A 25,631-nucleotide genomic window follows, 5' to 3' on the forward strand; every position below is an offset into this window, starting at 1 on the left:
AAACATCAATCTGAACAGAAACAGTCCAAGAATCTCCTTTATGAAAGATACCCTGAAAAAAGTTAAAGGTCAAGATAGTATTATTACTGAGACTACTTCACTGAAAAAAATACAACAGAAGTAAATAAGGTGTCTTCTGGTACCCCTCTCCTCCTCACTCAGGGCCATCTCTCCCTTCATCAGTCACTGCTGACTCCACACCAGCTCTCCACTTCCAGGCTGCAGAAACTTAGATGACTTCCCAATTTGGTCACTTCAATACAAATGCCTACCAAATTCTCACGGGAAGAGGGGGAAGGGGGCCATTTTCTCACGTTTCCTATTTTCCTCTTGGTTTCCTAGACCTGCCATCAAATAATTTTTACATATACACAAACTTACCAAGCTGTACTTAAAATGTGACAACAAATCTTATGTACTCAAACACTTGTCAGTTACTAAGTGACCTGATCCACCTTTGTATGTCTGCATCCAATAGTATTTTTTTCTGCATCCAAGAACATTTTAGAGTTTCATTAAAAAAAAAGAGAAGAATTTAAACAGTAAAACCACAAGGAAGCATTCTGCCTTGCTTGGCTGAGAGCCACTCCTCCCAAATTTCCAGGCCAAGCTCCCCAGCTTTCCAGGGGTTCCCAGCACGCTGCTCACCTGTGGATGACTGTGCGTTCACATCAGCACCATGAGCTAGCAGCAGCTTGACAATTTTGACGTGCCCACCGTTGGCAGCGGCCATGAGAGGCGTGATGTCTCCTTTGATTCCCCGGTCCTCCACATTGGCGTGCATTGCCAGGAGAACCTGCCAGCACACAGGGATCAACAACACCCGAGGCACAAACCGGGGTGCCACAAACACCACCCTGAGCCCCCACCTACCCCACGGCGTTGTGTGAGAAACCCCTACAGAAAGTAAGCACCCAGAACACATCAGCAACATTAAGTTTGTGTGTGAGACTCGTCTGCCAGTGAACTGCCATTTCCCGCTCCATTAACACCCCCTTCCAGGTGCCCAAGCCTGGAATAAATTCATTTCACACTTCTCCTTGCACGACACACACGTACTACAAAGAGCCTGGAAACCAACCTGCGCAAGCTCATAATATCCTGCTGAGCAGGCCAGACAAAGGAGGCTTTCCCCTTCTTCCGTGTGCTCATTCACACTCCGGCCCTCAATGAGCAGCTTCCGCACGGCATTTACATCTCCTTCGGAACAAGCCTCGGCCAAGCTGCGGCTAAAGACAGAGAGCATTCAGCAGTGAGAGCAGACTGGGCTTGAAATGCCTGGAATCCAACGTGCCGTGAGGACGCAGTCAGCAAAAAAAGGAAACACGAGCTAAGAACCTGCCAACTGCTAATTAAAGAGGTGCCAGTTTTACACTTGAGGTTTCCCAGCTAACTCGGCTGAAAACTGTCATGTCCACATCCACTCCTGTGATTAATTTTTAACAGAAGCTTCCAGGAGAAACATTTCCAGGAGACCCCAGGACCAGAGGACATGGAAATCACCTGTCCATCTTAGGAAAACTTTATTTGTTCAGCACTGTAACTGGTAATGAAAATAAAACTAATCATGTGCATCACTCTTCTCCTGGAAAAAAAATAAACCACTTCCCCTCTGTGCTGTGCTGAAAACACCAGAATCTTGTAACCAGACACAATTTTAATATATGGAGAATTAGTTCTCAAATGTGTCTGTTCACAGCGTGTCAATGTTTATTTTTATTTCCCAGATCCTCTGTCCCGGTAAAAACTCTGGCAACAGCCACTGCTCCCAGGAAAGAAGAGGTTGGGGAGAAGGAGGGATGCACATAGAACAGAAGCAGCCACAGCCCAAAATAATTCTACTTTTCATGTGTCCTGTCCCCTCATCAAGTAATGTTCCTTTGCAGTTACTCGGTGTAGACGGAACAAATGTCCAGCCAGCATAGCAGCACTTGTTCTTCCTACTAACTATGCTTCCACTTTATTGAAGCTTAATGAAAGCCCAGAAGGAAATAAATTTTTTAATTTCCCTCCTAAACAACCCAGTAAGACAAAATCCAACTACTAAAGCCAAGGAGTCCAGCATAGGAGTAGCGAATCCCTGTCTGAGGCTCTGTCCAGGGTCCTAAGTGATGCTGATCACCACGAAGCCCCGGTCCCTCAAGACTGTTTTCCTCCCTCAATTAAAAAGGCATTTTTTGAAGTTCCCTAAAAGGTGTTTTTTGATCGTAAAGCTACTCTCATGCTGCCACTGAATGACCCATTCTAGGATCTGCAACTTTTTGGTACAGTTCTAAGGCCCGTACTATTGAAGAGCTTAGAAATGTTTTTATTGCTGGTCACAATAAATTCCCTGGAGCGTGATTCCTGAATTCAAAGTGGCATTAATTGCTGCTTCACTCTCCACTGCAAGACCTGCCAGTCCAGAAACGCTTAAGAGGAGAATCCCAGGTGATAACCTGGCACCAATTCTGCTTGAGTAAGAGTTCCATCCCCCCCGTGAGCAGCAGCGACAGGAGCGCGGCGCGGGGCCCGCGCGGTTCCCGCCCCGGGGCTGCCTTACTTGTCGGTCTGGCCGGCGTTGGCCGTGCTCTCCGCCCTCATGCGGGTCAGCGCCGCGGCAGCTTCATCCAGCGCACAGCTCACCGACGAGGTCAGCCTGCGCAGCACCTCGGGGTCGGCGAAGGCCTTGCCGTCCGCTGTCGACAGCTTCCCGATTCCTGCCGTTGCAATGCCAGTGCCAGGCGGGGAGAGGGAGAGAACAGACAAGTTCAAATTGAGCCCGTGAGATCCCTCGGCAGAAACATTGCAAGCACAGTCAACTCCAGCTTCCACCAGGACAGGATGAACCATTTACAACACTAGTTTAAAAGCTGCACAAGATTAAAGCCCTCCAATCCACAGAAGGCAACACTTTTCAACTAAGGACAACTACTACTTAATATAAGCAACTACTAAAGCTTTTCACACAGCAACTGTTACAAAATAAACCCTCACTCAGCAATTTAGGGTTTGATACAAGGGTGCGAGCAGAGGTCAGGTGTTCATTTTGACACAGGCTTTTAGCAATCCGGCACTGGAGGAATGTGACCCGAAGCACCTTCGCACCATTTTCCAAACCTGGAAACGCTCTCTGTGAACTCCTTTCCCCTCTCTGACACCCTTGCCGAGTCCCCCCACCCCCGGTACAGCTGCAGCTGTATCATGCTCCTGTGGATTAGCCTTATGCAAGCGATTCCAGGATGGACTCGGTAAGGGCTCCGGGGTTAAACCTGTACGGGACACGAGGACTTACCCGCAGCTTCAAGTAAAGCTTCTAATCTTGCCTGGGTTTCGGGATCTACTGTTCTCAGGTCAGCACCATCAGCAGTACTCGACAACAGCAATTTGGAAGCTGTTTCCAACATGGGGTTTTCGAGGTCATCCTGATCCAAGATAAACGATTCCACCTGGAAAGTAACAGATTCGGTTTAAAAGTGATATAACTGACCAAAATAGACCTAATTATCCTTTAAGCATTTGCTTTTTAAGTACTTTGTTGGCTTCAGCTATCTCACTTCAAGTCTGATGCTTCCTAACGCAACATCCAAAGAAAACAACCAGAAGGACCAGCAGCACTTTCCACATACCATCAGCTCCAACACAACACACACGAGCTTCACAGACTCTTGCTCAAGAAAACCCTGATTTAAAACTTGATCTACAGAACATGCAACCCATCATATCTGCCTTTTTCGGAAAACAGACGCTGAGTGGTCCAAGTTCTTCTCAAGATTCCACTTCCCTGTGCCCTCCATTTGTTTTGTTGTGAAACACGCAGAAATTAAGGAAGAGAGGGGTATATTTAGAGAGGAAAGCCCCTAATATCCAGTTGTGCTAGCCTGCCTGTCAGAGGGGGCAAGCAGTTTAGAGAAGACTCTTCTCTAAGCGTTCCACAAACACACTCTAAAGCCTGTGAAGCAGTCATTGTAACATTTATTAAATGATAAAGACCTATCTTAATCACCCCCCTATAAACTCAACAGCTTCCAAAATTCCCCGTTTCAAACCCCAAAGGAATTAAAAAATAAAATCCAATCCCAATCCAAAATCACAATCAATCCAAACCCCACTCTGCCTGACAGACAAACCACATGTCCCAGCCACCCCTACAACTGATTACACTCCAGTACCTCTGCATAAAAGCAGCACTGTCTGTAGTACAGCAGCCATCTATTGCCACATGGAATACTGCTCATCGAGACAGAAATACAATTTATTTTATTTCTTCAGCTTCATGTGTGTCTCTAAAGTTTCAAAGCAGTCCCATGAGCATCACAAGTTGAGATTCCTGCAGATAAATGCCCCAAGAATCCATCTGTGTGGGCAGATGAACCAGGGAAGCGAGCGGTTCATCTCAGGCCTCCCGGAAGGTCTCTCCAGCCTCCCATCCATTCTCTTGTCACAAGGGCAGAGCTCAGACAACTTTGCCTTCTGCCTCCTGCTCAGCACTTCCTAGGATATGTTCAGCTTCAACCTTTTTCATTAAAGAAGGCAGGCTGAGAACTACTTCCCAAATTTCTTTGTTTTACCGCTTCAACAGCATCACTGAGAAACAAAACCTCTGGTCAGCTCTTGGCAATACACAAATACTCATCTCAAGGGCACCTCTGAAACCTCCCTCTGCTGCTCTGCAGCCTCTCTGCCCTCCTGTTCCTCCAAACCTGGGAACATGGAGCTGAAGGGGAGGACTTCCAGCTTCAGCTCCAAGTGGCTCTGATGCCAACAGTGGGACAGTCCTGTAGCATTCCTTGTTGCTCCTCAGCACCACTTTTTCCAAGTGATACCCACACAGGCTGCTCCTTCCAGTTTGGCAAACTGCTGAGGGCAATTCCTGGTTTCCTGCCCGCTCCTAAGAACTTTGCATTGCTGCCTAACTAGGGTCCTTCGCCCATCACTGCTCCCTGCACCTACACCACCAACTTGAGGCCAGTTTTGGTTCATCTGAGGACTTGCCATTTGTCTCCTTCCATAGGACAGGCTGCTGCAGCAAGGGAGAGGAACCGCTGTGCTGCTCGGGAGCCAAGTGACAGATTTTCACCACTGGAAAGGCGAATCCGGAGCCGTCGGAAGGATTCTTGGCTCAACCAACTCATGCAAAAATCCCAACTGCTCAGACTAACTGAAAAAAACCTCCTCCCAGGGAGATAGCGAACAGCTGGTCGTGGTTCTTCCTAACACTATGAAATATTTGCTAAGAACGAAGTCAAAATAGGAAAATGTCTCTCCCCCACTCATATCCTCTCCCCAAAATTAGGTCTTTTATGCAGTTTAAGTTTCGAACGGAAAAATCTTCCAGTCCTCCTTCCAGCTAAGAATACAAGCGTGGTGTGATCAAAAATAAACAACCCAAGGAGAACGGGGAGAAGCAGCAATCCACCCACAAACAACACAGCACCAAGACACCCGCGAGGGACCAGGAGAAAACTTCCTTCCAAGAAAGTTTTGAGAACGTTCGTATTATGTGCTGCCATTTAAACCATTTCAGAACAACATCAAGACATTCATTTACTGAAAGAAACATTTTAGACTATTTTATAGTATTAGATATAGATTAAAAATCTTTCCTTTTCCAAGGTAGAAGAGATCCAGCTTCAACCTGCAGCTTGCAGACTTCTCACCCAGTGGTCCAGTTACACTCCCCTGTAGTCTCGAAGTTGCCATTTAGATTCAGAGTTTTCTTACAGTTACAGTTTTGCCTTTTCACCTTTTCAACATGACAACAAATACCATACAGGGGATAGAGATAAAAGACACAGTGTCTAACAGTGAGGGAACACAAGTGTGTTTTGGTAGAAAACTCCTCTTTGGTTTCTCAGAAAATCCTGCCTTCTCCACAGAAGCTACAGACTGAAGACAAAGCATTTCCATGCACCAAGCCAAGTAAACAGACATTTCCTTTAAAGGGCTTCAGATGTATTTTATTTCCCCTAACTAAAAAAAAAAAAAAAAAAGTGTAGAATAGCACACAAATGCTCCACCTCACATATCACAATGTTTCATCTGCGTTCTCCGTCAGTATTCCTCCGATCCAACAATGCTCTGACATAACCCAATTGTTCAGACAGGCCCCAACACAGAAGTCTTTTACAAGACTTCTCCTCTCTCATCCTGCAAAAAAAAAAAATATATATATCGTGTTCTGTAATTGCATAAGTTTACTTGGCTCATAATCACTTCTAGTGTACTTGATGCTTCCACAATCAAACAGAACAAATTTCCCAAGTATCTGAGATGCTCTCAAACAGGACTCATGTCTGTACACCCTGAAGACAGCCCTGTAAGATGTCAGTAATTTTACACTTTGACTGCCAAACACAGAATACTGAACGTGCCTTTTAAGAAATGCCCAGTTAGGACACAAAGACAAAGCACACCTGAGCTGCTCTGACACGGCTCTTGCCACCACGCAGTGCTCAATCCAACAGAGACAGAACTGAGTTCTTGATGGGAAATCCACCTTCAGCCATCTCTCTCATCAAGCCAGGCAGAGAAAACTGCTATCAGCACAGATCCCACTGGGGACACAAGTCCATACAGAAGCTTCCACATCATCTCACAGAGATGTGAATTAAGGTCAAACAAGAATCTTCCTTCCATAGTTTCCCTCACAATATAAAACCCAACAAACCCCCAAATAACTACACACACAGAAAAAAACCAACCAAACAACAGAAACAAACCCAAAAATAAAAACACCCACGCATTAAGGGCTTGAAGAAAAGCTTTGAGCTACCTATTGATTCCAAATTTATTACTTATAAGGCTAAACATGGATTAGCATTTTCCCCATTTTACATCACACCAGGGAGGGAGGAGGGAAGAAACATTCCACCTACAAACAACTGTCTCTTCACATGGGAGATAGAAACCCAGTACCTGACACCAAGCAGCTCCTCTAGAACCACACCATCAACTAAGCTATCCAGCTAGGCAAGTCTCCTAAACACCAAAATGGGTATACAATGCCTAAATTAACATAACAAGCTTCAAATGACAGCAACTCTAATCTTATTGTCAGGAGAAGAACCTGCCACCATTACCACAGAGCTCTATGATGAGCTGAACTTTTATAGATAGGACAGAACAATAAAATCAACTCTTTCGAATGTCCTGTATGACCAATGGCAGAAAGCACTTGGCTTCCAGCACCCACCACCCTCACTTCAAATGCCACAAGCCCATTATTTATCCACCTAATAAACACATGGCTCTGCTCATTAATTTACAGAGCATCTCTAGCATCAGCTTATCATCGATTTATAGTTTTGCTCAGTCACAGCTGTGCTGTAAGGACAACCCAGAGCCATTAAGAAAAGGCTGTAGAAAGTAATTTTCTGCTTCCTATCTCAGGTTCCCTGCCTGATTCCAAGTGCCCATTTTGCCAATCCCATTCCCTGCTCCTTCTCCTTCAGGCCATCCTGCAGGCACACAGTATTGCTGTGCTCCTGCTCTCCAGCATTTAGCCAGGAACGAACACAGAGCAATCACTCAAGACCCCACATCACATACAAACAACATACAAACTCCAAAAACTAAAATAACATGGCTGTAACACGTGCAGAGGAGCAAAGAGTTGCTTAAATGGTACACCTGGGCACACAGTGTCATGACCCAGCCCTAACACTTGCTCAGGAGACCCTGAAAGGCACCTCCGGCCAAACACCCAGTGACATCTCCCTGGATTTTGGCCACGTGTAATAGGAAAACAGACAATATAATATTTCTCTGTCTGGAAGACATGCTCCAAAGCAGCACTAAGCAGTTCTTGAGGCAGCACCACGGCAGCAGAGCACTGCAGTGAGGTGTCTGGCAGTCAGGCTCACAACAGCTCTCCACAGGCTGGGAAATAGCAACTCGGGCTCATTAACATAACAGGATTTATTTTTTAACCTTCAGTGTTTTTAAGCACTGTGTTTTTAACACAACAACAGCATCTGAAACCCAATTTGGATGAACCACACTAACCTAGACAAGTATTTTAAAAGACAAAAAAACCCTACCTTTCATGAAAAATTTTTTTTTTCCCTGCAGGTTTTGTCCTTATTCCCGGGGCTAGCCCCTATTTTTCAGGTTTACAATCCAACACAGCTTTTCTCAGATGACTCCCATAACTTCTGCCTTATATTAGGCACTGAATACAAGGTAGAATTTGCTAAATTTTTACCTTGGCACTCAGGCCTCTGGTGTTTGACACCCACAGGGTGCCAAATGGATCCTATAAGCACCAGTACAAAGCCCTTCCAAAGAACCTTGTGGACAAGGAACAGCCAGTGGCTATTGCCAGGTAGCAAAGTGCACCTCCTCAAACAAACCTTACTTGACACTGCTTTTGGATTGGTTCTTCAGGAGGTACTCACTCACTGCCAATCAGCAAGGGCTGCAACAGTCAATTTTTCCCAGCTCCCCAATTTTTGTAGAGCAGCAAAAGGTTTTTGAAGACGTGAAATTTAGCAAGGATTTTTGAGGCCATCAGGGGTTGCAAAGCCACCCTCAGACCAAAACCACCACCACCGCCGGGTCAGTTAATAAACTTCAGTCCTACTACGCTGACTTTAGTCCCACACTCCAGATTCTTCCCTTACTCAGCTAAAAGTGACTCCCTTCGGGTGAGCAGCTTTAATCCTGATTTCCATGAGGAACTCCCCATGCCTGACCCCCAGCCACACTGCTTCCCCTGGCGCTCCAGCAGCTCCTGTCCAAGATAATCTCAGCTTTCACTCCGGAACAGTTTTAGCTCTCACACCTCCAAGACACTGCACCAAAAAAAAAGTACATATATCTCTCTCTCAGCCTTTCATACAACTTTGATGAGCATTTCTTTACAACAACATTTTTCGCTGTTCACTCCAGGAATGCACCCTATGACTGTTTCCCCCAGAAATAGCAACGTTTATACCATTATCCTGCAACTGGAACACACAGGAGGAAATAAAAGCCCTTCCCAGTGCAAGAACAAAGTCCAGCTCTGGCTGGTAACTAACTAAGCTCCTTTTGCACAACACTGGTAGGTATTTTTAATGTCTTATATCTAACTATTTGATGCACATCAAGGGATTCCTGAGGCAAGAGTGGATTAAAACAGAGAGATGATATATTTGGAACGTGGCAAACCGGGCCAAGTATTTTTCACCTCAGGATCCAAAACCCGACAGGCAAATAGGCAACCCAAAACCTGCAAACTGTGATGTATAATACACCATACTAAAGCAAGAACTTCATGCCTGCTCTCCCTCACCCTGCTACCTCTAAGCCCCCAGAACATCACCTCTGATGCTTTCAAAATACATGAACCCATCTCAGTCTCAAGACAGCTCAGCAGAAAAAAAATACTCTGATTTGAAACATCAACACAGAGAAATCAACTTAACATGCCTTCAAATAAAACAGTGGGGATGTATTTGGGCTTTCTCAAACTAAATATTAGGGCAAAGTCTATGGCTCTGCCTTTTCACCTCCATGTTTCCACGTGAAATTACCACTTAGCTACACAGGTTTCGAGGCGTTTTAAGACGCAGATCTTCACAGCATTAATAATGTATTATAGAAAAAATTCCATCCAAGCTTTACTGAAGCCAAGGCTCTGGCAGTGCCTGCTATTTCTGTGGATCAAACCAGAGCGTCACCACCAGCCAATTTAGATGACATAGCTCTGAACTGAAAGCGATGGTTTCCTGGCTCCTTAAGACACCATTTTCTTTATCTGAAGACCAGCTCCCTGGTCACTGCAAGGGAAAAGAGACAGGGAAGCCAAGTGCAGCAGACGATCCTGCCCACTCTATTTCAGCCTTGCAGATTTGGTGGGTTTTCCTCCAATCAATTTTCCATGAGGAACAAGCTGTGTGGCTCTCACTTGCCCTACCCCGCTACTACAGCAGCGCTGTCAGCACAGACTCCGTCTGACAGCACCATCTCTTCCCTGCACAGTGAGGATCACTCCCATTTATCTGGGATGCACAATCACAGCTGTTGTCTTCCCAACGTGGACTGACCCTCCCCAAACCAAAATGCCTCGTTCAGCAGAAATCTGAAGTCTGGCAGCTGGAACATCTCGACAGTATCTTCTTTCATTTTATTCCTTCAACCATACACTCCATTTCTCTCACTGCTGCCAAAAAAAATACCAAGGGGGAGGGAGGTGAGAGGAGTAACAGTCCTTGCTGCTGAAATGGCACAACAGAGTCCCCAGACTGGCACCAGCCGAGTCTCTGCTGCAGGGACACCTGCATTAGGACTGCAGTGTGCTTCTGATGACGAGACAGGTGCTGAGGTATTCACAGGAAAATTCCCTCTCTCCTCCGCACGCTGCATCCCCAGCAGCACACACGGCAAGGAAAACAGAGGCAGGCAGGCTGAAAGCTGTGGCTGTGAGAAGGCTGTGCAACTACAAGGAATAATATTCTTTTTTTTCCGTCTCGAATCCTAATTCCAAGCACTTGGCACACTTCCACATTAAGCAAATTCGTGCATTAGCTGGTATTCAGCTGCAACCATTCGTGCGAGAAAAATTTCATGCCAATGTAAAAATAACAACACCTCGTCTCACCATTGTTTCAAGTTCCCTGCCCCAATGTCACATTCATGGAGGGGGGGGGAATATACACGTTTTAGTCTCTGACATGAATAATGAGATATAAAAATCACAATTAAAAAAACCCATTGGAACACGTCCTCATGCTTCTGAAAGCTCAGCTTCAGACAACACTGTTAACTCAAAAATAAAAGGCTGCCACGTTTCTGATCCAACCCCCTGAACACAGGTTTGCACCTTCACTCTCCCTCCAAACCCCATGAAAGTTCAACTTTTGAGAGAAACCATCTCTTCTGGAGGGGGCTTGGAAAGAAGTGACCACAAAGCAAAGCTCAGACAGTGTATAAATAACTCCTACACAACTATATATATATATATATATATATATATATATCAGCCAAGACGTGGTGTTGTACCTCAGAGCCACAGACAAACAGGTAACACCTTTATTAAAGGCTGTTCCCACGCTGGTGCAGAACCAAAATGGAAACTGCTCTCTGCAAAATACCCCTGACAACTGAGGGATACTAAAGGGACAGCCTGAGCCTGTGCAGGCAGTTTTTGCCACCCTTAGCAAGTCACCTGTCACATCTTCCTCACTGCTGAGTCTCTTCAGCAGAGACAAAGCAAAGGGAGCACAGAACCACGAAGGAGGAGATGGTCCAACGGAGCTTCCCAGAATCACCCCCGCCCTTCGCTGCCAAAATCCTCCAATGTCACACCTGAACAGCAATGGCAGACCCCAAGACTCTCTCTCAAGTACCTGAGTTAAGCATCACTTAAGCTACTTACCAAGTTACTTATAGGGCCACTAAACTGGAGTCTCCTCACCACAGGTGTGAAAAGCTTAGGGGGGTTACACTCCCTCTGACCCCCCAGACTGTGCCATGGGCTTGGTAATAAGAGCTACAGAAATGACATTTTAGAGTTTTCCTCAAGGACAGCTCAAGGACTCTCAACCTTCCCGGATAAACACACCCCAAGGACCCACCACCACAGACTCAGACAGATCCTCACTCGTGACACAGCCAGCTCTGACGGATCCAGTAGTAAGAACTAAGGACTGTAAAGAACACAAGGAGTACAGAACAGTGCTGCTGTATGAAGTTGTTCCAGTTTTGTCACTCAATACGTAAAAATTGGGAAGCACATTAAGCATGACTCTGCTCCTACCAGAAGATTCTGGGCATCCACCTGGAGCACACCTCATTCACAGCAACACCAGCACCTCCAGACGGCGAGTGCACTGCTAAAAAGGGACTGAGGAGTCCTGCTGTGCACTGTTACATCCTATTCCTCACTGCCCTACTTTCAAGGGACTAATTATTCTCTTAAGCCTTGTTTAAGGAAGGTGAGCTCCCAAGAAAGAGAAAATCCTTCTCTAACAGCTGGTCACGTTCCTTTTCCACCGGACTCACCTTTTGCCTTGACTGTATATTCCAAGGCTAGATTTAATTAATTCTCAGCACAAGCACTTCTAAGCCTGCAGTGAAGCACCTTGCTGCACTGACAGATCCACAGCGACTCACTTGGATCCTTGGAGCATCTTCCTGTAAAGTGACAACTAAGCCAAGGGTGAAGACCTAAAAGAAACCCCCCAAAACCCTGCACTGTTAAAAGCACAAATGCATTGTTTCTGTGCTATCTCTACAGGAGCCAGGGTTGAAATACCAATGATAATCTATTATCTTTATGTGCTGGTTTAAAGATAAACCAGCAGGGAACTCAACTCAAAAGAGATTATAAATCAGAATAACAATTTAATAAAATAACACAATAAGTATGATTTACAGACAAACAATTGGTTTTAACCCACAAACCCCAAATGTATAACCCAGCACCCTGGGGCACGAACAGAGTGGTGTTCTTTGGGCCCCCTGAGTCCAAAGGAAAAAGGAGAGGGGAAAACTTGTTGGTGAGAGTGCTGTTGCAGTCTGGTTGAAAAGTGGTTGCCTCAGTCTGGTTGAGAGCGGTGGTCTGCAGTCTTCCTCTGGATCCCACGAGTGGTTAAAAAAGTTCCAAGACTCCAAGATTATATTCTCCAGTTCAGGCAGGAATGCTCAGTACTTCCCTCAGGGCACCCTTTGTGGAACTCCCCACAAAGAGTGTGAGGACAGAAGCACCCTCCTATCTCACAGGCCTCTTAACACCTAGTTTACAGCCTGAGGAGTCAGGCTGCTCTGGGCAGAGGGTGCCAATAGTCTATTGACAACAGTTCCTGGGAAATGGCATGGAAGGCTATAGAATACACAGTTTTGGGTTACACCCATCCAGTGATGAACTGGTCCCAGCTGTTCTAACTAGGACGCTTTATTACTGATTAACTTCAGGGGGCTTGTATACACATTTGTGCCTGTGGAGTCTTCAAGGAGAAGCACCTTGAGCTTTCTTTTCACAGCTCAGTAAGCAGCCATTTCTCTGTTACTCTCAGCCTTTGTTGTAACACACCAAGACCCTTCACTAATCCTCAGAGAAGGGAGTTTACAGCAGCTTTGCACCACTAAAAGTGGCCCAACTTCTCTCAAATGCTTTTTCCTGGAATATTTTTCCCTTCTTTGCTTTCCCTGGCCCGACGCACTGTGTCGAAGTTTCAGCTCAGAACTGTGCACACCCATCCATTTCCAGCCGAAACAAGTTGTTTTTCTAAGGACTGTAGCTCAGCCCAGCTGAACAATGCGAACACGACATCCGAACTTGGATGTGGACAAAGGCAGCAGCAATAAAGCCCTGGGCAGAGAGCTGTGGGGCCTTGCCCTCCCCCAGGTTTGCTCACAGCGAGCTGCCGTGTGTCCATGCAGGAGTGGCTCCGACCCGAAGGCACGCTCGCTCCTCACAGCGCAGCCGGCCCTCACATGACCCAGAGCAGCTCCTCTGCTTGGGAGTCCGTGCCAAGGAAGCTGCTGAACTTCGCAATCCATGCAGATCCAGAGGGTTTATAGCTCACGGTGTCAGTCACAGGCAAGACCACCCCCCTACCCCTCAATCACAATCACCTCTATCCGTTCCAAACACATTTCCCCGAAGGAAGCCTCCACACGGTGCATTTTCCCTGACAGAGTACGCTCCATTTCTAAGGTTAAGCAGAGACAAACCACGGATTTTCCCAGTCTTCACCAAGAGATGCTTGAGATTTTTACACTAAATGTGCCAGAAAGCATTTCGCAGCCAGCACAGACTTTCAGCAATCAGCCTAGTCAGCTTGGCCACGTTCCTCCTGCGGCTGCAAGGACTACAGCAGTGGGACAGCAGCTACGATTCCCACCAGGAGCATACTCCTGGGCACTAACTGTTGTCAAATGACTTATTTCTCTCTGTTTCCCAACTCTGATCTAAAAGCCAAATTTGCCTCCAAAACAGAGAGCAGCTCACATTCTCATTTACACCCCAAAGCTTCCCAACAGAAGACAGACAGATGTCCATTCCACTGAAGTTTTGCCATGCAGACAAGCTACAAAGCCAACAGGAATTTCCTTCAACAATATCAGAAGGCAAGTGATCCACATTTGTCCACATATTTTCATCCCCAAACACAGATGCTGAGATATACAGACTGATAAAAATCACAGGACCAGAGAAATAATAGGAACAGAAATAAAGGATTAAAAACCTTGTATTATGTCACAAGTTATTCTGATTCCTAATGCTCTCCTTTGACTCAAACACCATGTCCCTTGTCTCTAGGAAACTCCTTGCCTTACCCAAAGGTTTCCAGATAACAGCTCTGGGGTTTTTTTTGGAGTGTAGCCCCCATGACAGTGTCTGTAGGAACCCACCACCAGCACCCACAGCCACCCACCCAGCAGGACCAGCTGTCCTTGTCTGCGCAGTGATGACGGCTCCCAAGCATTGCTGTCATGGGAAAAGGAGCCCACAGTGCCACCATTCCACAAAAACATCATCAACCTTTGTGAATCCAGCAGACACTTGAGAGGCTCTGTGCATCACACCAATTTACTGCTCAACTGGATCCAGGTTGCACACAAAGCTGATTCTTAGGAGACTTCCCCTTCCCAGCCACAAAGCCCTTCAGTTACCAGCAAAACTAAGGGAACCCATTTCCCTGCTGCACAAACAACTCCACCTTCACTGCTGTAACAGCACCTCGAACACCTTCTCATGTCCAAAAACCACCTGGAGAGTTTTCCTCAGAACACTGAGGGAATCACCCAGCTGTGGTGCAACATATGCACCTCACTGCACCTCCCAGCCCTCTCCACCACCTTGCTGGGAAGGGCACAAATCAAAATAGAGAGTCCAAAATAGCAGCAGGGATTGAAGGAACCCTGCTGTGTTCTACAAAAAGCACTGTCACACAGCCCCTCCCCAGCCCTCCCTGTCCCCTCCAAGGCAGCACACCGTCTCTTTGCCTGTGCTCGGGAAGGTGGAGATCTACTCTGGAGGAAAAGACACGTCCCTGACAGACATCCATCTCTCTCACCACTGCAAGGAAGAAAAGCTGTTCTCCTCCCACTCCAGTCTGCCTGTTTTGCCCACTATGTATAACCCATTCTCCCTCCAGAACTGTTTCTCTCCTCCAAGACAACACTGCAGAATAAAAGCCTTGAAAAACATTACTGTAAATGCACCTAAGCTGCCTATTTCTTCCTCAGTGTTCCTGCTAAAAGGAAATCCTCTCAGAATCTCAGTTCTGACCCCTCTTGCCCATACTCTGCCATGTGCATTTCAGGCAGCAGTCACCCAAAGGACACGCAGATTTACTCATTCACTCACTGTGGCTACTGAGCATAAAATGCAGTGAGTGAGCGGCCTGAACTGCACACCACCAGTTGGGCTTGAAACAGAAATAGTTTTAAGCTGCCCACATGTTTTCTTAGACAAATTTGGCAGGAAATCTTTCCCTTCTGTAAGTAGTTTTGGTCGGCTGCTCTTCACAACAGCAAGTGCTCTGCACCGAAGGATGAGGCAGCAGAAGGGAAGGAGGACATGTGGAGGAGGGATAGGATGAACACACAAACAGCTACTCTGTTCCAGTCCAACTCAGAATTCCCTCTGGCATGAATGAAACACTGACATGTGCACGGGCTTCTTCAAAGCAATACAGTATCTACTGGGGAGCAGATATGTAAAGCAAAAAGCAGCAACGTGAGAACAAATTTTTTTCCTCGAGCAACAGCATGTGTTGCTTGGCTTAATCACAGCTTTGCCTTCCCACCACCAGAGCAATTAGAGCATCAGTCCACTGACACAGCACCCCACGAGACAGCTCCACCCCTCCCTTCACAGTCCCAACGCAAAAGACTATTCCAGGGTCCAGAAGAACCAAAGAAACGTCGTTTCCTTGTCCCACAACTTGTCTTTCTTGATGGCAGGTGCTAGCTCCTTTACCCAAGCCATAATACACTAAGTGACCGATGGACAGGACATGAGGACACTGAAGCACGTTAGAAACAAGAAAAACTACACAATGCAGAGGAAATTACTGTTCCTGGAAGGACAGAGATGTCTAACATTTCTCTACTGATAAAAAAAAGACAGAGACTCGGCAGATGCACATTTTGTTTCCAGCGTGCCCAAAGTTTAAGTGAAATGGCCAGGTTGTTTAGCTCAGGCAGGTTTAGTTCCCATTCCCCTCACCTTAACTTCCCAAGGCAGGCAACAGCAAAGACACCAGCAAAGCTGCCACTGCCCAAAATTCACCATCCAGTGGAGCCTGGAGACTCAGGAATGGCTCCGTAAGCAAAGTATTTTAAATGAAGATCAGGAAAAGGGTTCATCGTAAGAAAACCAAATGCCAAGTGCCATTCAACTGCAGAGCGAGCTATAGAAATCCTTCCCCCCCCATGCAGATGACAAGAATTTGCTTGTATCCTGCCTCCAGAAGTTCTGCAGCCCACATTCAATTTAACCCACCAGGATCAGGGAGGGGACAGTAGAAACCAGAGGTCCTTAGAGGACATCCACATTTCTCCATGTAATTATCCTGCTGAAATAATTACTGTTAGTAATAATTGCTGGTATCTCTCATCATGCAGCATAACCAAGTCAAAGTATTATGTAGAGATATTTATAAAGTTAAACCTAAAGCAGTTAGGGAGGATATGACTAGTTAGGTCAAGAGCTTTGACATTCCCCCGAGTTATTCCCATTTAATTCCTCGGTATTTCTTCCTGCCCTGTAAAGTTCACTGGATAAACAGCTGTGCCGCTGTCCCAAACCACAGACCACACTGACACTGCCCGAGACTGAGCCCAACAAAGCACTGCAACGAACCAGCTGAAACTCAACGCGGATTTCCTTCCCTTTTTTGGCATTTACAATGGGAGGATTTTTTTCAATGAAGGAATCAGTATGGCCTAGTTCACCAACTTTCTCTTCCACAGAGAAGCAGGAGGATAAAGTTACAGCAGGAGACAGTTGGATTCAGTATCTGATTAGAATTCCTATTGTTACCGCCTGGGGAACTGAGCACAGAAGGAATTATTTCTAATAATTTTGACTCATTTGGTTAAAATTCTGACAAGCCTGACAGCCACTGAATTCTTCCACCAATACAAACTACTGTTAGGCATACCTAATAAATGAATTACAATTTTTATTTTTTTTGCTCTATTTGGCACACCCAACTGAAAGCTGCTGCATACTGAACAGATTTGAACAGTTTTTACATATGGTAAATGAACAGACTTGTGAAGGTAGCTAAAGCAAGGCACAAGTATGACTACATCCAAATGTATCTATTTTCCCCATCATATCGAAACCAGGCTCTATTCAAAAAAAGTAAGTCAAGGTTTAAGGGCAAAGAAAACAATTTAAGTGGAGTCTTTCCTTTTCACTGTTGGCTTCCCATGTTAGATATAAACATCACACGCCAAGTTCCTTCAAATCACCATAATTTTGATGTCTACTCTCCTCTTAATACTTCCAATCACAGCTGTTCCACAAAGATATTTTCCCATATTTATTCCATGTTTACACGGGCATGAAGTGACAGAGAAGCACTATTTATACCAGGCAGTTCCCTGGGTTTCCTTCCCACAGGATTTTGATGCCGAGGCAGTGCAACAGGTTGTTTTGAGTGTGGGTTACAGCTTTAGAGCATGTGACTTCCCATCAGTCAACACAGCCAGCAAATTCCAGCAAGGCAAAGATCTGAAGAGATTTCAGGCACATGCAGGAAAAAAGGAATGAGTACCTTAGCCACGAAAACAACCTTTTTACACATTTCCATGGAAGTTTAAAGACAGGATATATGGAGGGTGCAAAAAAGGGGGGGAAAAAAACTAAACAAATCCACGTCTGAAACGCCTCTCTCAATTCTCTCCATGTTTTTCATTAAGGACTCAATCTGAACAAACAGCTTAAAAGATGAAGAGCCTGGGTCCAAAGAGACCTTTGCAAATCACGCAGCCCACCCACTAGTCTAGGCCTTGGTTAAGCTTCCCCAATTAGCAAGGCCCTCACTGGCAGACACGACCACTGAATAACACTGACCTTTCAACAGCAGTTACCAAGGATGAAGTTGCTTTACTGCCTTAGAGGTTTCTCGCACAATAATTGCCTTTTCACATTACTGCACCAAGAACAAACCATTACTGAAAAAGATAAAGCAATAAAGCATAAATAACAAGAATGGTTCCAAATTATACCATCAAGCTTGTATCCTCTTCCTGCAAGTCAAGGAGAAACAGCTTAAGATCTGGAGAAATTCCATCTCCCAGATTTTACTTCCCATACAAGGGAACCCAGCTCCCGCTCCCTGCCCTGCACAACAGTCTGATCAAATCAGCTGGGAGGGGGCAAGTAACAGAAATCCAAGACAGGATTTGTTTTTCTACAAGGTTCAACACATGCTTGTTCCAAGCAAAAACGGGCAGATGAGGCAGTTTGAGCAGAGCAGCTCCAAAGGACCCGGAATCACTCAGGATATTCTATGATGGAAATCACCAGGGAACGCTGGAGCACATTAGGGGCTGATACCAACTTCATACAGGCAGACTCTTTAACAAGATAGGAAAACAGGTAAAAAGTAAACCAGACGAGATTACCAAGAGAAACTGTGAGAAAGAAAACAGGGAAAGGATTAGCCTCTTTAAGAGCTGGAACGTGGGAAAGCTACTAATGCCCAAATACTGCAATATAATGCTGATTTTAATCTTCAGACTAAGAGACTACAATGTTTATAAATATTAAAAGCCTTGGCCTGTTAAAGAAAAGAAAAATTGCATTGCAGAGGCCTCCCTGATCTCTGAACGTGCATTGTAGACATGACTCTGCTATTCCATGTTTGCTCTCCCTTCCATCAGTGTTCCATGGAGCAGTCAGGAAACACTCCCAGTATCACAGTAACAAATGAAGATTTTTTTTGTCTGATTTCATGTTTCAGCTCAAGGCAGGTGGGAGATATTTAACCTTACACCACAAAGCTGAAGGACATAAAAGCAGTTAGTAAGGACACAAAGGAAGTGCCACATATGGGCTTGTGCTGGACTCCAGTCTGCCCCCCTAAAGCCGAGCACAAACCAGCTTTCAAAGAACCTGAAGGTCAGAGCACGTGGCTGCTCTCTTCAGAAGTCTCTAATCAACAGAGCAAATATAAATTTACCCCTCCACTCTCCTAAGCTTCCTAACTGGGTTTCTGAGCTGGCAGCCTGAGTTCAGCACACAATAGTGCAGACCACATCCTCATCTGTCAGGACAGAACCTATTCTGCCACCCCAGAAAATGTTTCTGTTGACTAACTCAAGCAGCAAAAGCACAACTACAGGTTTACACCCACTCTGAATACCATACTGAGGTCTCCTGTAACGTAATTATTCCTTCACTGGCGCACAAAAGCCAAAACCCGAAAGGTTACACTAACAAAAAAAGCCTTGTGTCAGTAAGGTCACACATCAACCAACAAGCATGGCCAGGATCCAGGAGCAGAAGAACCAAGCGAACGGAAGCTGACTGCACATTTACCCCACGGTGCTGTAATTTTACTCAACTGTATTCCCACACAAAGCTTTCAGTGCCAGATTCAAGCGCCAGAGCCAAGACAACGTTCACCTTCAGCTCAGAGCAGCAAAGGAGCTCCAGTTCTGCACCAAGTGCACCTTCTTTGAAGGTGGCCTGAGCACAGGGTGGCCAGGACGCCGCATGAAATCCTCTGGGCTGACAGCCATGCCTGCCTGCAGCTGCATTAAATTTGCTGAAGACTTAGTTCTGTTTCATCCCTCAGAAGGGATTCTGGCCCCAGAAGCACTCACACACCCCCGGCAGGAAGGGCCTCAACAACATCTGAACCTCGGTCTCTGTGCTAACTCAACAGAACTAGCACTCTACAGCAAACACCTTTTTTTCCCTATTTTAAATTATAACCAACTTAGAGGGAAACCGTTCTTGAAGATTTTGTGAAGAGGCAAGGTCTGATCACTCCAAATTTAACCACATACTACGTAATTCCTGGTATGTTCAATGCAACACAGGTGACAGATCCTGCTGCATAAGCAAGAGCAGTTCTCTCAACCTTCACGCTGCTGTCTTGGAATGAGCACCAGGAACTGCTCCACGGGAGATAAAAAGCCCTGAAATGGGAAAATAAGACACACACCTTAAACACACAACAGAAACAAGCTCTGAGGGAATGAAGCTGTATTTCTGGACACATCCTGGAATGCAGGACAATTACTTCGCCTCCACTGATGTGCTAAGAAATTATGAACAGCTTCCACTGCTACCAGGGATTCATGGACTGATTCAACCCTTCATTCACACACAACCCAGGCCAGACAAGCCATTCTTGATTCCTGAGGATGTTTTACCTGGATCCGGTCGGTCTTGTGACCAGGAAGAGAATGTGACGAAATTATCGAAAGAAAAGCCACCACATCCACTCTGAGAAGCAAAGACGTAATTGCTCAAGTCACACAACAACCCCAAAATTCTGCTATACTGACAAAATTAACTTCCCAACTGCCTTTCCAAACAGGACTATTAATAAGCACCACGTACCTTATTAATCTGACATACAATGAAGCTTCACATAACAATCGTGGTTAAAACAAAGAAAAAAAAAAAGAAAAAGCTTTCAGTATGCAATGAGACAAGTGAAGTACTGAAATATTTGTTTGGTGGCACAAAGCCCAGTTCACTCTTGCTCTTCCTACCTCCCCACACAAGCCCAGCCACACAAACAGACGCTGGTGGAAATGCCTTGCTCACACATCTGCGCTGGTTTCTTCAGCACAAAGTGAACAGCTGAGTTAATATTCTGGATGCAGTTATGTCAAACAGTTCCAAGGGTCACACGGAAGTTAACACCAAGTATTCACACTGATTTAAAATTTCAGAGCAACCTAAGTGTGGCCACTAAGGGAAAAAGCCTACAAGCTCAGCATCACTGGAAGAACTGCTTCGTGTGAATTCTGACAGCAGTTAATAAGGTAGCAGCTTCTTGTTACAATAAAGAATACATGCAAATATTTTGACAAGTCATCTGGCAACGAAATCATGTTTTTGCTTGCAAAACCTGAAAAACCACAGGAACAAGAAAAAGGTATTTCATAGAACGGTTTGGGTTGGAAGGGACCTTAAAGCTCATTTTAGTTACAACTCCCATGGGCAGGGACACCTCCCACTATCCCAGGTTGCTCCAAGCCCTGTCCAACCTGGCCTTGGACACTGCCAGGGATGGGGTGGCCACAGCTCCTCTGGGCAGCCTGTGCCAGTGAACACTTCTTTGAACTATTACAGTGAATATAACCTGGAATAGAGACCTGTGTCACTTGGAACGTGAGTTTCACTTTACGATTTCTAGGCTGGTCTCTCCATTTGGCTGAAAGGGCATTTCCAACTCAGCCTCACAGGAAGGGATAATGTCATTTATTTCATAATAAATCACTACTGCAGAGGGAGATCTGCTTCTGCAGAGGAAGCAAGAGCAGGCTATGCTTGAGACAACTGGAAATGCAGTAAGAGAAATTACATGGTGCGAAAACGTGCCCCTCTGCTCTGGTGAGACCCCACCTGCAGCGCTACATCCAGCTCTGGGGTCCTGGACCTGCTGGAGTGAGTCCAGAGAAGGCCACCAAGATGATCAGAGGAATTGAGCAGCTCTGCTGTGAGTAAAGGCTGAGAGAATTGAGATTGTTCAGCCTGGAAAAGAAAAAGGCTTCAGGGTGACATAACTGCGGCCTTCCAGTCCCTGAAGGAAACTTATAAGGGCCTGGAGTGACAGGACAAGGGGAAACAGCTTCAAATTGAAAGAGAGGAGGTTTAGATTGAATATTAGGAAGGAATCCTTCCCTATGAGGGTGGGGAGGCCCTGGCACAGGTTGCCCAGAGAAGCTGTGGCTGCCCCATCCCTGGAAGTGTCCAAGGCCAGGTTGGACAGGGCTTGGAGCAACCTGAGATAGGGGAAGGTGTCCCTGCTCATGGCAGGGAGCTGGAACCAGATGACCTGGAAGGTCCCTTCCCACCCAAACCATTCCCTGATTCTGTGAATCCATGAAAATGAAACACCGGCGCAAATGAGGATTAAAAAGCGCGAGTTACGGCAGGCAGCGGCTGAAATCCCCGGTACCGTGCCCACAATGTCACCGCCGGGGGTGCGCGCCCCGGAGCCCTCCCGGCCCCGTTCGGCCGCGCTCCCGCCCGGGCCCCAGCGAGCGCCGCAGCCCCAACGGCCGGGGGGCGGCCCCGGGCGCCCCGCGCCGCCCCCCGGCCCCTTTGTTCGCGGCCCGGCCGTACCTCCAGGATGTCCTCCAGCACGTACGCCTCCATCGCGGCCGCCCCGCCTCAGCGCGCCGCCGCCATGCCCCGCCGCCCCCTCCCTCACGGCCGGGCCCCCCCCGCCGGCGGCACGGGAACAGGAAATGGACCGTTCCACCCCGTGCGCGCCCGGCGCGTACCACCCGCGCGCGGGGGGGGCCCCGCGCCGCTCCACAACGCCCGCCCCGCGCCCCTCCGCCGCGGGCACGGGGAAAAGCACCGACAGACGGGGGAAACCCGAACGGAACCGCCGCCTTCTCACGCTTCTCACGGATCGTTTCGCCTCCTTCCCCGCCGCCAACTCGCAGAAAGCCCAGCCCTCGGATGAGGCAGATCCGCGCCGTGGCACATTTGTTTCTGTGCTGTGACCCGGCTTCCCATTACGGCAAAACCTAATCTAACTAACCTGCTCTTAAATGCTGCTCCATCAACTGCTGCGTTTCCAACCGCCCCATCCCTTCCTCCTCTGCTGCTCCAGGGGGGCAGCAATTCCAGAAATAGGCTGTGACACCAATACCAAAGGTACTGACCCCATCTCCACAGTGTAGCTTTGAGGACCGTCATCTATCCACCAAGACGGGCATCCACTTCTTAGCGACACTGCTTCACCCAAAACATCAACTGGACCAAAAAAATGAAATTTTATATGTTCCATCAACATAGGAGACAGTGATACCCATTCTGCACGCAGCAGGTCAAAATCACTGAGCAGTCAGATGTGTGGCTGTCAAAACAATTCATTTTCCAGTTCAAAACATGCAGCATAAAAAAAAAAAAACTTGTCAACCCCACAAAAGTCTCCTCTTTTGTGATCTCATTTTAGCAGAGCACAAAGGGGTCTAATGGCCAAAGGAAATTCACATTCTGACTTGAAGGAATGCTCACAGTAATCACTTAGTTTAATCAACATCATCTTTTCCCCAAAAACACTCTAATTTCAACAAACACTCCTCAAACAACAAGAATATTCTTACCTAATTCCTAGAAAGCTGACTAGATTGGCTAATAACATCCTAAACAGAAATTCTAGTTATCAGTCCAAACTTTAGGCGTAGATATGTTCTTCTGTTAAAAAATAATGTTATTTAATCACCTAAACCGGGAATTACATCCTACTCACCCATCACAAAGTACCTCATTTTATACAAATTCAATACCTGCTCAGGCTGCCCATATTATTTTTCCACTTTAAGGAACACGCCAAATTTTACACTGTTTACTAGAATTAACTCAAGGAAGAAATCACAGGATAATATTTTGTGATTCCTCTGGAGTCCCGCTTTCAGGGCAGCATTTCTAACATCCCCAGCAGCCCCTTGCAAAGGCTCCTGTGTACACACAACCCAGCAATTACACACCAGCGTTAGCCCAAGCACAAAGCTGTCCCTGCCAGCTTGAAGGATTTCTTTGTATATATATAAAAAAGAAAAGAGAAAAACCAGCCACCACCTCCCACATAACACTCATGTCTCAAAAGACTAGTTATTCAGTCTTCTGAGCCTCAGAAAGAATTAACAGATACCTTACATCACACCGAAAAAAAGCATAAAACACACGACTTAGCGCTGAGACCGAGATACTCCACAGGACACCACTGAAAACATTTTCAAATGGAAAGACAGCCTAACACAGGAACAAGAGCAGCTGTCTGCTCCACACAGGGCCAACTGATGGCATGGGCTCCTTCAGCTCCACAAAACAACCCAACACTTCCAGGAGGAGGAGGAACAAGCCGTGAGGGCAAATCACCCTCCACGTTTGTTTGAGGGCAGCAAACAAAACACTCCGAATTTCACACTCAAAACCCACATGCCCCGATCCCCTTTGTGCCCCTGTTGTTCTCTCACCTCCTCCCCTCTTCTCCTGGCCCACCTTAATCCACAGCTCTCTGGTCCTGGCTTACAGAGAAGCATTTGTTTCCCAAATGACACCTCGTACTTCCCTTTGTGCTTCAAAAATATTTACAGTACGGAACACCAAATTCCAAAAAAAGCCCATCCCCAACTCTTGTGTTTTACTGAAGATCTCATGGTGCAAAGTAAAGCCTTTAATGCAGGCTTCCATTCTGTTCCTGAAAAATAAAGAAATAAAACAAACAAACAAAAGGAACTTTTAAGGGGAAAAACCAAAACATATTTCGATGTCTGTGATTAAGTTCTGTCGTATATCTATTGTGTGTTTCTGGGTTTTACACACAGGCCAGGCATACATCTTCAAGTTCTGCACAGGTAAACACAAACCCATTTCTTCCTCACTTTCAAGTCAAGCTCTAGGAATTACTTGAAGTGCTTGATTAGAAAAGATAAAACACCTTATCTTTCTGAAGCATCTCAGCTTTACTCTGAAGGGCACGATGCAGTCTGTGCCCTCATTTACTACCATCGACTGCTAAAAATCAGCCTTTTCTCCTGACCAAGAGGTCCCTCAAACCCCCACAGCTGTCTGAGCTGCCCCATCCATCACGTCCCTTACAGCCTGTGAGCCTAAAACACACAAACCCCTTCTGTTCCCCACACAGAAGGTGGGAGAGGCAACATCTGAAGCGCAGCTTGAGGAGACAATCTTAGCCTTGAGAAGAGAGGGAAGGAAGTCCTATTTCAAGCTACACTGAAATGTGTTAGACCAGAGGGAATCCTGAGAGTGTTCTGGGAGAGGCAAAGTCAGGGATGGGTACAAATCAAGGTTGGTTTACTCTGAACTACCCAAACAGCACTGGTAACTAAAATAAAATAAGAAGCATTTGACCAAAGGGAGAATAAAAACCTCCACAAGAACACAGTTGTTCACACAGAGCGGAGCTGTAAGTGCTCAAGAGCTCAGACAGTTTTTAAGCAGATTCTTCACTCCGTCTTCCAGTACCACACAGGCCACCAGGAATTCTGAACTGGCATCACGTCACCCTGAGGCACAAGCATTTCAACCATTGATCCGAGACAGATTCTGGCACCCAGAAATGTGAGCATTGAACAATTGATCAGACAATTCCCACTCTTATATCACAAAAGCACATTGTTATCTATTTCCAGCTGATCGAGCAGTACTGGTCACCAACTGTCCCAAAGCATATAAACACACTTTTTTGTGTGTTTTCAGAGCCACAGAGCACAGGGGCAAGGTTGGGATGTTTAAACCCTGTCCCACGCAGCTGGTAACACCTTATTCAGCAAAATCATGAGGTGCATTAATTACTAAAAAAACAAATTATTTTGAGATGGAAAATGTAAAGAGTTGAAAACAGCCCTTCAATATAAGACAAATTATCACTCAGTTATCCCCTCCAACATGGCTTTTCCAAGTATTTCCCTTTTCAGCAGTAGGCAGGCAGTCCGCAGAGAATCCAAAAGTTCCCAAGACAGTTAAGACCAAAAAG

At 46.2% G+C, this 25,631-nt stretch overlaps 1 protein-coding gene across 14 annotated transcripts in view; it reads right to left on the bottom strand.

Annotated features, from left to right (window-relative positions):
• Window positions 1-25,631, bottom strand: part of ANKRD17 (ankyrin repeat domain 17) — a 69,855-nt gene that overhangs the window by 31,633 nt on the left and 12,591 nt on the right. For 7 of the 14 annotated variants that reach the window (XM_017837947.1, XM_017837948.1, XM_017837946.1 and 4 more), the window contains exons 1-5: window positions 4,152-4,232; window positions 3,275-3,428; window positions 2,543-2,699; window positions 1,082-1,229; window positions 649-796 (exon numbers count right to left, since the gene is read on the bottom strand). In XM_017837947.1, the coding sequence (XP_017693436.1) occupies window positions 649-796; window positions 1,082-1,229; window positions 2,543-2,699; window positions 3,275-3,428; window positions 4,152-4,217 (673 nt within the window). In that variant the 5' untranslated portion in view covers window positions 4,218-4,232. Of the gene's footprint in view, window positions 1-648; window positions 797-1,081; window positions 1,230-2,542; window positions 2,700-3,274; window positions 3,429-4,151; window positions 4,233-5,999; window positions 6,130-19,944; window positions 20,063-22,045; window positions 22,067-22,240; window positions 22,334-25,631 lie in introns of those variants that run through there. The other 7 variants (XM_017837944.1, XM_017837945.1, XM_017837938.1 and 4 more) reach the window with 6 other exon arrangements.

The sequence above is a fragment of the Lepidothrix coronata genome, unplaced genomic scaffold, assembly GCF_001604755.1.
Source record: "Lepidothrix coronata isolate B3197 unplaced genomic scaffold, Lepidothrix_coronata-1.0 Scaffold318, whole genome shotgun sequence".
Lineage (NCBI taxonomy): Eukaryota > Metazoa > Chordata > Aves > Passeriformes > Pipridae > Lepidothrix > Lepidothrix coronata.